The sequence below is a fragment of the Prosopis cineraria genome, unplaced genomic scaffold, assembly GCF_029017545.1.
Source record: "Prosopis cineraria cultivar Desert tree isolate PC_DT_omini unplaced genomic scaffold, ASM2901754v1 PC2, whole genome shotgun sequence".
In the NCBI taxonomy this organism is placed as follows: domain Eukaryota; kingdom Viridiplantae; phylum Streptophyta; class Magnoliopsida; order Fabales; family Fabaceae; genus Prosopis; species Prosopis cineraria.
In genome coordinates this window covers 20782363-20795112 of record NW_026555333.1, presented here as the reverse complement: position 1 = coordinate 20795112, position 12750 = coordinate 20782363, and the positions used below count along the sequence as shown (strand labels likewise).

Genomic DNA, 12750 nt, shown 5'->3' with positions numbered 1-12750 from the left:
ATGAAGCTTGAGGTAGTTGTGAACATAAACTAACCTTACATCAACTGTGCTTTAAATATAATTACTTTTAATAAAAAAATATTTATAAGTAACTAAAAATAATAATAATATGAAGTGGATTGATCTATACTATAGATTGATTAGAATCTTCAATCCTTTAGATCCTTTTTGTAGATTAGAACCTCTTAAAAGGATCTTTTTGTGAAACATCAAGGGTAAAAGATAAATTATTTTTGACTAGATTTGTTTTTGGGATATTGCAATAAAATTCATTTAAATTATATATAAATGACTTTTTAATCTCTCGAGATATCATAATGCTCTTGAAATCTTTAAAAAAAATTTCATTAAGAAATTAATATAAATGATCAAATTACCCTTAATTTAGATATAAATTACTATTCATAAATTTTGTTCTAAAATTCATAATTTTTTTAAATAGCAAGAATTCATCAATAATTTACAAGGTCACATTTAAAATCTTGTTATTCGTCAAGTATTGCAAATATTAATTACTATTCACAAGTTTTATTTTAATATTTTCAATTTATCTTCTTAAAATTATAAGAATTCAACAATAATTTACAAGTTTGAATTAAAAATAATTTGATCATTTATATTATTTTTTTAAAAATTTCAATAGCATTAGTCTATTTAATTTCAAGCTTAAGCAATGGTCAACTCATCAAAATCAACAAGCTTAGACCATGAATTTATTAAAAAAAAAACTCAGCAAGTATAGATATACATTGGCCAAAGTGTCATATATACAAGCAAAATAACATCTCACAAAAATTATATTTTCTGCAAATCATGGTATTAAAAAATTCTATAACATTACGTCAACCGAACAACAATATTACATGAATTAGAGAAATGCTATATTAGATCAAAATACTTTTTTATCCCAACTTCTCTTGAAAAAGAACTTATTGAAACCTCTCACAAATATGAAAGCCTAAAAATTATCCAATCACTAGCATATCATTTCCACAATCCAACATAAATAAATTCATAGTTTATTTATAACATTATATTAGTACTTCTATCCTATTCTTTCTCAAAGAAATGCCTTCTAAAATTTATACTTACTGCCAACATTCCACTCTACTTCCCCAATTGAAATTTTTGCTTCTCCACTTAAACAATTAAGAACCACAAATAACTCTTCTCTCCATCATTGAAACCATTAACAAACAAAAGAGGTAAAGATTTAAAATTTCACATTCCTATGTTAGTCATGGTGACAAAACTATCCACATATATAGACGCACTCTCTTCTTCTCTTAATCACACAAAAAACTATGACCCCCTTAAACTAGGGGCAGTGCCAAGACTCTAGACGAGGGGTGCAACATTTTTTTGGTTTCAATTGAATATATTTAAATGTTTTTTGAAATCCAAATATTTTTAAAATTGGGCTAAGGGGCACAAAATATTTAGACCAAGAGATATTAAATAGTGAAACATCTAACACCTCCTTATAATTTTCTCTAGTGAAACATATAACATATTACCCCCTGACTTATACATAGCACTGCCCATGCCTTCAGCCATATAAATAACAACTGAGACTCCCCTGTTCAGCAAAATAATAATCGAAATAACAAGGCAAAATTACGATTGATTTTCTTAATCTTATTTTAAATGGGTATTAACTTGGTACCTTCCATTCATTATTCTTACCTCAAAACACCCATACATGAACTTTACAAGATATCATAACAGTATTTTCATTCACACATTTTATTTACTTAAACTCATTGATTTTATCCAAAACCTCATAAATTTATGCTTGTCTTATTCCAAGCATTCCACAGCCTTAATTTCTAAGATTTTATCTCTCTAAGCTCCTCTTTCAAACCTAGAATCCTAAGAAACCACTATAATCAGATGAAAGCTTGAGTTGAGTAGGTTTGGAACATGCATTTGCATGTGGGGTTAGGGTTTAAATGATAGGTATTTGGCTGGTTAATCCCTCTCTCTCGAAACTCTTACCATAGCCATGGAAGCTGAATACGCACTTCTCTCTCTCCACTCACGCCGCTGTATCCGATTAACTTTCCTTTTGTCATCCAAGTGCTCTGCATCCTTACTTCAATGTGGCCCATTATTTATTAATCCAAATAATAAATACAAGCCTAATTCCCTATTTTCTATTTGCTGATATACAAGCCATTTCCATCCATGGGCTCAAAATACTAATTTTTATTGTGGAATCTTATGGGAAGAATGATGATATTTCTAAAAGACCCTAATATTCTAAATCTTATAATTAATTTTTTTTTGGATATTTTCTAATTACACATATTAATTTAATTCTTCCAAATATTTCTTTCCATCATATTCTAATTTTTCTTTATGCCCCAAAAATAATCCTTATTTATTAGTCTATAACTTATGATTATCTTTATCCAATGATATATTAATCCCAATATCTTCTAAAAATCATTTACCATATTTCTCCATATTTGAATAATTGAATAATATCCTTGTTTAAATCTTATTCCTAAATTCTCCATTAATTAGCATACAAAAATCCGGGCATGACATTATATAATATGTAGATTGTGGTGTTAGCATTATATTATTGGAAGAAAAGGAATAGTTATAAGGGGAGGTTTGTTTGCAAGGAGAAAATGTAACCTCTACTTTTATGTTGTGGTGTATGTTGTGTGATTGGTTATGTGTGTTTTTTATTAAAAAAATTATTGTTTGGAAATATAATGCTTGGAAAAATGCATATTTTTTATTTGAAAAATGTATTGTTAGTAGGATGAAAATTTTATATAATTATGTTCAATTTGAATCTCTTGTTTTTGGAAGCTTAATTAACTATTCAAAAATTCATTTATTTAGAAATCTTTTATACATAACATGTTTGGGTTTGGGATAGAAAATGGAAGGTTAATTGTGCCGATATAGAATTATTATCTTGTGATATGCCCCACATTGGACACAATAAATGCAGCTTGTTGGGGCTTAGGTCAGTTTATCTTTACTCAGGTAAACAATATTAAGTATAGACTTCAATTTGGATATAAAGGAACACATAAGGAATGTGGGCATGCATTCTTGCTTAGATTTGTTTGGAATTTGTTTGGATTAGTTGTTTTTCAACTATATCTCAATTTTTTTATTTTTTTAAGATAATGCAATGGAATTTCAATTGCACTTGTATAAAATATTTAAGGAGAGAATAGTTTAAAATATAATTTTATTTAGGAAATTAAAATTTTAATTAATATTTTTTTGGCCAAGTTAATTAATATTTTTTAACAGTATAAATTAATTATTAATATTTTATATTGTGACATGGTGAGTAAGTTATAATAATGGAAGCTTATGATAATAAATTATTTAAACTCTGCGGGCTGTGTTTTTCTGACTTAAGGTTTGAATATTGATAGATTATTGGTATTGACTATTGATGAAGGTGATTGTTGATTTTTGCTACCAAAAAGAAGATAATTATTGATTTTTTAATTATTGATGATATTAATTCCTTCGATCAATTAAGCATTTAAGCGTTTTTTGCTTCTTCTTTATTCTTTTCTGTCTTCGGACCCTAGCCACCGCCAGCCTCTGCACGCCGCCATTTTCGCCGTGCCGGCTCCGCTTTTTTGTGTTCTGTTAGTTACCGCGCCACTTCTGTTCTCTCCTTCTTCAGATTTCTCCTGGTAAGGCTTTTCGCTTTCGCTTCCCGTTTTGGATGATTTTCCATCTCGGTTCTTTTTATTCTTGGTCTTTGTTATCCTTCAGCCATATGTTGATTCGGGTGAAATCAATTGCTATTTTCTTGTTGTTGGGAATGAACTTAGTTTTTGGTTACTTCAATCGTTTGGTCTCGTTCTGGGGATTGTGGGCCCTTGCATTTTGTGTTTAAATTTTTTAGCCATTGGCTCTTACTGTATGTTAAATGAATGGAATATTGTTATCTTAGTTGGGATCCTATACCAACACAAAATGCAATTTTTTTGCAATCCTGAATACGTTGACTCCAAACGAAGATAACTGGCACTCCATTTCTTTCCACAAACCTTATCTGAGTATTTAAAATTAGGAAACAGTAATATGGAGTATATGATACAGTATGATACGAAATCCTGGGATGTCGGATATGTATACTGTCAACAAATTAATGCATGAAAAAGTAAATATCATTTTAAACAAGCACACCAGATTTAAAATAACGAGGTTCATTATAAGTTACCTACAAAAGTATAAAACAAATTAAATGTTAGTCTTCATCACCATTCATATGACCATGTCGTTAATATTCTCTAAATGCTCTTCATAATGCATTTGAACGGGTGAAAATCAATTTAAGGGAATGGATGGAAAGGGGACTTTTCAAAAAGAATGCTTGTAATTCTTTACATCCTTTTCTTCTCTTAATGCTAATGTTTGTTGCCAAATTTGAGGGTAAAACATTAATTTTTTTTTTTAAAACAATGAACTGATATCTCTGAATTCTATATGTTGATTCAGGACATCTTTTGTCAGTTTATCCCAAATGCATCTTTTTGCTTCAAATTTTGTAGTCTTGAATACATATGTTCTTCAGTTACGTAACTTTCCACTCTTCCCTTCCACAAACCTGATTATATAGATAGAAGAACAAACAAGTACAATTGGTAGAACGTTAGCATATGGGTCTGAGAGGTATATATGTGTGTGTTTTTGTATATTCGTAGGTAGCTATACGTATGTAGATGTATATTCAACAAACTGACACGTGAAAAAGTAAATAACATTAAAGGAAAAAAATGAGTCTTCAAGAAGTATTTCAAATTTAAAGTAGAGGTCCATATCAGACAGGCTACCAATGAGCTTCGTTTTTTTTTTTTAAGAAGAATACTTACTGCCTTGACATCACTTGCAATACTGACTATTAACTTCAGATTAAAGAATCAAGTAGTTTTCAAGGCTAGGATTTACTTTGAAGGCTGCATATTTAGTGTCTGTTTGGCTGTCGGTTTAGAAGTGTAAAAGCAGTTTTATAACAAATTGATGGATTTGCTATTGCTATTGAAACATCCTGCAATTGATGGATTTGTTTTGGGCCATCTGAAATTGATGGATAAACAGCTTTGTTTTATAACAAATTGCAGCTGATGATGGTACATCTCATGAAAGAATGACACATGGATCCAGAAGGCAAGAAGTTTGGAGGAGGTAATCATTTGCCATATTTGTGCTTAGCTTTGAAAATGTAATTTTCCATGTATCATGTTTTGATTTTTATGTATTCTGGATTTATTTGTATGATGATGTGGTGGCCATAGAGAATTGGTTTTATAATATTGTTTAAGTTGGTTTGTTTTGAATAGGATTTTCTTAGTGTAAACCATTGTGTTGAGGAAAAATAGGGTGTTTAGTGTTTATGTGCTCTATTAGAGATCTTGGTTTATGAGGACACTGGATATCTTGGCTATATTGAGTATGATAAGCTTTTAAGTTTGCTGATCCCTTTTTGTTCTTTTTTGTATGTTGTATAAGTGTCTTCAAATTGACTGCCAATGACTTACAATATGTTGCTTCAACTACATTCAGTTCCTTATTATGTTCTTAAAAAATTATTCAAACATGAAAACTACTACAACAACAGCAGCAAACCTTATTCCATTAAATGGGGTTGGCTACATGGATTACACACAGCATTATGCTCTATCAACGACCAAATCTCTGGATATGTTGTTCACCAAAAGGTCCCGTTCAATAATTTTTGAGTAATCTATTTGGTCTTCCTCTACCTCTCTTCACATGGCTCACCTGTCTGTTCAACCATCCTCATCGGCACTTCCAATGGCTTTCTTTGTACATCTGTCATGGCCCAAGAAAGTTCTATGCTTTGTTGAATATGATTACAGATTTTAGTGTTTGTTTGAAATTTGGAGAAATTAAAAAATTTCATTACTTTGTATTGAAGATAATTCTATTACTTTCTTATGAAAAGTGAAATCAATTATTGAACACAATACCATGATCATAGATGGATTAGGGGATAGACCAATAATTTAGCGGGAAATATGAAATTGCTGTAATAAAGATATGGAACAGTGGAAGGGGAAGTTGATGTATAAAAGTGGGGAGAACTATTTTCCTCAAATTTTGGAAAACTGTTATTGATGAAGGATGACATATACAAAAAAACAGTGGAAGGGGAAGTTGCTGTTTTACATTTTGATAAAGGTTGTCAAAATCATTGCTCAAGCTGTAAAACTGCGTGATTTTTTATGCCAAAGTTGGGGTAGCTTGTTAGATTGTATTTCTGACTTGAAATAAGTGAGCATCATAGATGAACTGTTATTTGAGTTGTTTTGCCCATTAATGTTGCATTTTTTTTGGCAAATTGTTATATGAGGCGCACTTGAGTTTGTCTTAATATTTTCTTGCAATTATATTTAAACAGCTGATGACTAGAGACCAGGAAAACTACAAATCCTTGCCATTCATTACTCAGTTCAGAGATGTTTGCTTTATTTATTGTTTTCCCCCATCTTCTCTGTAACCCCTCTAATTCTCTATTTTGAGCTCTAGTTCTTCCTTTTTCTGAATTTTCATCTCAATTAGTTTGTTGATGGTGGTAAAGATGATAAACTTGTTAACTGTTAAGCAGATTTTATTTTATTTTTATTTTAATGTGATCTTGGTATTTTGGTTTTTGGTGTCATTCGAGGGACGTTGATCTACATTATAATTCTCTCTCTCAGCATGAAATGTCATATTGATTTGTGCAGATTAGTTATGTGATGAAAATCTGATTCTTCTTGCTCTTAAAGTTTGCTATGTAATGACAGTATGTGTGGGCTTATATACAAAGCATTATGTTGTGGCTCATGTTTATAATAGTTGCATTTCTCAATATTTTGTTGTTTTAGTTATGCAATATTTTTTTTTAATCATTGTTATTTTGTACTTTTTTTTTTAATACTTTGTATGAAGAGGCTAGACAATTGTAAGTGTGGAATGCCATAAGAACCTGTTTCAGGAATTTGAGCCAGAATGAATCCTCTCCAGGTTGCTTGATATCCATTGTTTTATTTTATTCTTACTAGCATTTCCAGTTCCAATTGGACCCTTTTAAGGATTTTGTTCTAATTCTTTCAACAATTTATGGGTGAAGTGGCTTGTAACTTTTTCTTGGGCTAGATTTTTTCTCACTTAGTTCATACATTGTTATTTTAACCATTAGGACCAAGGGAATTGACAGGGGCTGTGGATCTTATAAATCATTTCAAATTGCTACCCCACTATGAGTTTTTCTGCAAGAGGTCACTTCCTGAGTCAATCTTGGACACACAGTATCTTTACAATGTCGTGGGAGACACAGAAATCAGAAAAGGAGATAATATGCAGTTGGATCAACTTATTCAAACTCCATCCTTCTCAAGAGATACAGCTGCTCGTATACAGCCTTTTGACTTAGATATTCTAAAGGAAACCTTTCAACTTAGGGAAACAGGTCCCATTGATTTGCCTCCAGTAAGAAACTTCTTGCTCTGAACTTCATTTTGCCATTGCATAATTGTCCTGTATACCTGAAACTATTGATCATGTCATCTTATGAATAGGGTGAGAAGGGAGCTCCCACAATTGCTGGAAAATCAAAAAGTGAGTCTAAAGACAAGGAGAAAAGGCATAAAAAGCATAAGGGCAGGGACAAAGAGAAGGACAAGGAGCATAAGAAGCACAAGCATCGTCATAAAGACCGAAGCAAAGATAAAGACAAGGAAAAAAAGAAGGATACAAGTGGCCATCAAGTTTCCAGTGTTGATCATGGCAAGAAACACCATGAAAAGGTTGAGGAATTTTTTTCTCTGCTGCTTTTTTCTCATTCAGTGTTCTATAGTATTGGATCATAATACTGTCATCTTGCAATTTGATGAAATTAATTAGTTTCTTCATTGAATATCTTATGAATTCCGTTTTGTTTTGGTTATACATGAATTTTAAGAAAGTTCTGTTGATGCTATCAACCCTCAGTTGCTTGTGAATTACGATCCAATTCAGGACATGACTTTGATTTGATGTCAGCATTTGAAAAGGAAGTATGAAGATTTGTTTTTGATAGGATCTAAGGTAGGTAGGGAGAAATAAAGAAGATAAATCTATATTAAAATATGAGATGAGAATCCAACATCATCAATTAATAAAGATAAAGGAAAATCTTTAATAGAAGATGAGTAAGAATCTTAAACTTATACAACTAATAAAGCCAAAGGAGAATTTCCATTGATATAACAAAATAATGATTGTATTTCTAGATGATTTAAAGCTGAAGGAAAATCTTTAATAGAAGATGAGTAAGAATCTTAAACTCATGCAACTAATAAAGCCGAAGGAGAATTTCCATTGATATAACAAAATAATGATTGTATTTCCAAATGATTTCTACATGTTGTACCTTAGTATTTATAGACAGAACAATGATTAATAATTCTTAAAAATATTCCCATCAATGCATCCATAACTCAGATAAGGGGGCATAACTACTAGAAAAATAAATAAATAAATAAATAAAATGACTGGCGTAATCTATGATACCCACTACTCCTAGGACCACTCGACAAAACAGAAAAATAATCTAAAAAATATTATTAAACAGATAATATCTAAAATAACTTGAAAATAATAATTATTCCTAATATGTCTACAACTCATTATCCTATGCTACTCGGTACTCTATCAGTTTCATACTGTTTCAAAATGATGTGGAAACTTCATTCTGTACGATTTTTTCCCTTTCATATGTTACAGAAAAGGAAGCATGATGGAGATGAAGATCTTATTGATGTACACAAGCACAAGAAAAGTAAGGTAATGAAGTGAGAAGCTGTCATTGGATAAGTTACCATCTGTTTATTCGGTGCTCTTGATTCTTTATGCATTAATACTTCTTGTAGCTTCTCCTTGTCTATTCATTAAGCTTTCATTCTTTTATTTTATTTTATTGCAGCATAAGAGCTCAAAGATTAATGAATTGGGGGCGATAAAGGTAGCTGGCTGAATGGTCACATACTGAAGTTCACTTCTTTTCCTTATATGATTATTGTCTTCTGTAAAGTTTGAAGGCATCTTTGACTTGAAATTATCAAATTTTTTGAGGTACTTGTTATATTTGCCAAAATCTCAAGTCTCTATTTCTGCACTTTTATCCCTTTTAGAGTTGTCTTTTATTTTTGAAATGTTGGCGGTTGATTATGCATCTTCAATTCCTTTTCAATGAGAGTCTCAAGCATTAACTTTGTTTATTATGTACATCATTTGTTTCGAGAAAGAATTTGCTAATTTTTCAGCTATTCGTTAAATTCTTAATTGAAGTAACTGTGAACAAATTTGTGAACTGAGCAGCAATATTTACAAACAATGGAAGGTGGAGAATGGGCTGGCAATTATGAATCATCATTTGCAAAAAATTCTAACATGAATTTAACTTTCCATATTGTGATTCTATGGCTCATGATTTATTGACATTCCCCCCCCCCAAGAGTAAGCGTGAGAAAAGAATGCTATGTATTCGGAAATTGGGTAGTCTGGTTGTTTTGTACAGAGCTTGTATTGTTATGTGTTCGAACATTTTAGGACAGAAGAGGGGAATATATGTAGAGTACTCTATTGTCTGATAAAGAGAACAGCTGGTATAAATAGTAATTTAGGTGAAGAAAATAAGCTTAGACTCCTTTACAAATTTGTTGCAGCCAAAGGAAAGAAATAGAACTCATAAAGGCAGAAATCGAAAAGAATAAAGAGTGGAAAGGATCATGATCTGGCTCAATCAGTAAAGGGGCTGATTCTCTTCATTAAGAGGAGAATCACATCACTAAGAGTCATTAACACTGGGCAGGGCAAGTTTTTTGGGTACTCATCCCCATCCAATTTTCTTCCTTATTTTGTCTCCTATATCCTTGCTGGTTTTTTGTCCTATATCCGTATCCTCTGGTATTCTGTTGCTCCATACCTTCCACGTCCCAAAACACATAAAGAAACTTGTATGTTCTATCAAATTGATTCTCCTGTCCATATATTACAATTTACAAATATTTGAAATCCGAGCTAGAAATTTATAAGCTTGATACTTTAGATTGAGAACAAACCTCTTTAATCTTAGGCTTTATTCTTACCATTGATATTGATAATTATATATATATTATATTTGATGGGGATATGAGACAAGTTCAGGTTAGGGCACAAGTTGGGATTGCACTACCCAACCTCCACACAAAACCCAAACTATTTTTTCTTTAAATGTGTTCCAATCTCTTATTAAATGTCAACTTACCCAACTCAAGCAGGTGGAGCAGGTTGAGTAATTGCAGATAGGGTCTAAATTGCCGTCCCTAGCATTGGCCTTCTCATTGATTTAAGCGAGACCATATTTCACTGTTTTCGAGTTAGGATTTTACAATTATGGTGTTTTGTTAATTTCAGACTTTTGCCATAATTTGCTAGTAAAGTTATTTTTATGTTTGAAAAGGTATTGTTTTTCTATCTTGTTTGTTTCATTATATCTGCAGCCATGCTTGAATGAATTTCTAACCTTTTAAGCAATAGCAGTAATTGGTAATATCATTGATGTAACTTCTTGGGTATTGAAAAAGAATGTAGAAAAATTTCCCACATCAGTATTTTACAGCTAAGCATTGCTGGCTTTCTGGATGATAATTCTTCATTGATTGATTGATTGTTATGGCTGTATAGAACCAAATCTAGCTATGATGATGGTAACTACGTGTTTCTTGGGCACTTCCATCATCGTTAATTGATATAATTGATATTTGTTTGGAGAGACTGCTGGGAGATGACAGATTTTTGGGGAAAGCAAGATGGAAAAAGAACTATTATTGCTTTGAGGGCATCATGAAATCTTGAGTTTTACTCTGTCGAGAATTAGTACTGTCAACGTAAAGGAGGCTAAAAGGAGGGCATTTTGCTTTGCATGGCAATATTTAGTTTTCCATCATTATGTAGAATATAATTAATAGGTCTGTTGCATGCGTTTGTTGGAGAGATGCCAGGGACGCCTTTGTCCGTGAGTGTTGCATGTCAAGATTTCGGTTTTTATTTTTTTGGTTAATTAGTTAAATAAGTATAAAAATCCTACAGTATGAGAACTGCTTAATGCATGAATATCTGAAAAAGCTGATTATATATAAGGTGAAGAATGTGCTTTAAGTAAGGAACAGTAAGTCTGGTAGTCATTCTGGAAAAGCTGAAATTGAAGGAGCAGTCTCACATAGAACATCAGTGATTTTGTTTTACTGTTGCTTCCAGTAACAACTTACAGATATGCTTGTACACTACATTCCATGCTGAGATTTTAATGTAGATTTTTCTAGACATCTGATTTGGCTGATTGGTTTGTTCATGAGTTTAATGAAATCTGGACTTTGTAATTTTTTGGGTATTAAGTTTATTCTTATTTTGATTTTGATTGGGTTGGATTTGAAATTCTACGTCTGCCTCTGAGCATCTGAAACATCATCCATGCTCATGATTCCAGATCCAATTTGATTGTAGACAACTTCAGTTATGGCCATGCGACGAAAAAGAATTTGGCAAGGTTTTACATCTTCAAAATTCTTGACTTGAACTCTTTTCTTTCCCATCCTAGTAATGGTGTCCTGGGAAAAGTGCTTTGCTTCGTTTCTCTAGCTATGAACTTGAAGAACAACATGCTTTTACATAGTCATACCCAGTCGAACAAATTCAAGAGGATTGTATGAATGAATATTCAAACCTTTTAAATTGTTCCCAATACTTGTTAGACCAATAGGGATTTTATTTTTTATTGCAATCCCTTGGGAGGTGCTTTTTACCTCCGTAAAAGCTCTTCTTGTGAATAAGTTGTCCTTCATCTCGACTTCTCTGTATACCTTGATTTCAACGTTGAATGTTTTTTATTCATGCACATTTATCCTCTAAATTCCCTTGGTTTACCAAAATGGATTTAGCTTTATGAGAAATCCTTAACATGGGGTTTGATTCTTTGGAAAGCATTTGGTGGGATGAAACGCTAAAGGCCCTATGCAATGTTAGTTACTAAATTACCATCTGGATATCCTCACCTTTTATTCTGTTCACGGGTGGTACAAAATTCTTTACTTTGCGTCTGGCATTTAGTCTATGCATTGCTAATTGATTGTTTCTGATTGCTAGCAAAGATTGACTCTGCTCATAGTTTAGTTCATAGGAACTGTTAAATCTTGATGGTCGCAATATGCATGATATCTCCAATTGTATATGCAGAATAGGTGAATATTATCATGAAGGTGAATTTACTTGCCTGTTGATGGACGAAATGTTGGATGTAAGGTAAAATTTGCTGAAGTTGAACCTATTTTGTGGAGTGATTATTTGACATAATTTCCTGTAATTTTGTAAAACCGTAGTCCTTTTCACCTTCCCAGTTCCCAGTTTTGACCCTGGATATAATCTTGATCTCTCCTGGATGAGTTTCTTCTTTTAAATTATTGGAAGAACAATCAAGCAAAGCTATTCTTCCCCTTTCAATTCCCCCTCCCTTCCTTTCCTTTTCTGTTTTTCAGGGGTGGTAGTGACTCTGAATGATTTAATATTCAAATTAAACTTTAAGAGCACGTTTAGTCTGTGGATAGTAAAAATAAAAAGGCATCAATTTTGTAATGTCTATTATATTCCTGTATTCTTGTAATAATTATTATACATTAATTTTATTTTATTTATATTTTTTGAGGGGGAGGAAAAGCTAGACATCCTGCTCAATGT

General features: G+C 31.9%; 1 protein-coding gene across 4 annotated transcripts; it reads left to right on the top strand.

Moving 5' to 3' along the window:
- Window positions 1-3519: 3519 nt before the first annotated feature.
- Window positions 3520-12509, top strand: LOC129303108 (mediator of RNA polymerase II transcription subunit 19a-like). Of its 4 annotated transcripts, XR_008591428.1 has the most exons (8): window positions 3520-3680; window positions 5115-5178; window positions 7199-7488; window positions 7578-7805; window positions 8764-8823; window positions 8963-9111; window positions 11507-11566; window positions 12253-12509. XR_008591428.1 is itself a non-coding variant. In XM_054942157.1 (6 exons), exons 2-6 carry the CDS (start codon window positions 5148-5150, stop codon window positions 9011-9013), a joined length of 660 nt encoding a protein of 219 aa, XP_054798132.1. In that variant the 5' UTR covers window positions 3521-3680; window positions 5115-5147; the 3' UTR covers window positions 9014-9264. The 4 variants fall into 4 exon arrangements, 1 of the variants encoding a protein (XP_054798132.1); XR_008591426.1 differs by lacking the exon at window positions 11507-11566; XR_008591427.1 differs by lacking the exon at window positions 12253-12509 and having other exon boundaries at window positions 11507-11929.
- Window positions 12510-12750: the final 241 nt, after the last annotated feature.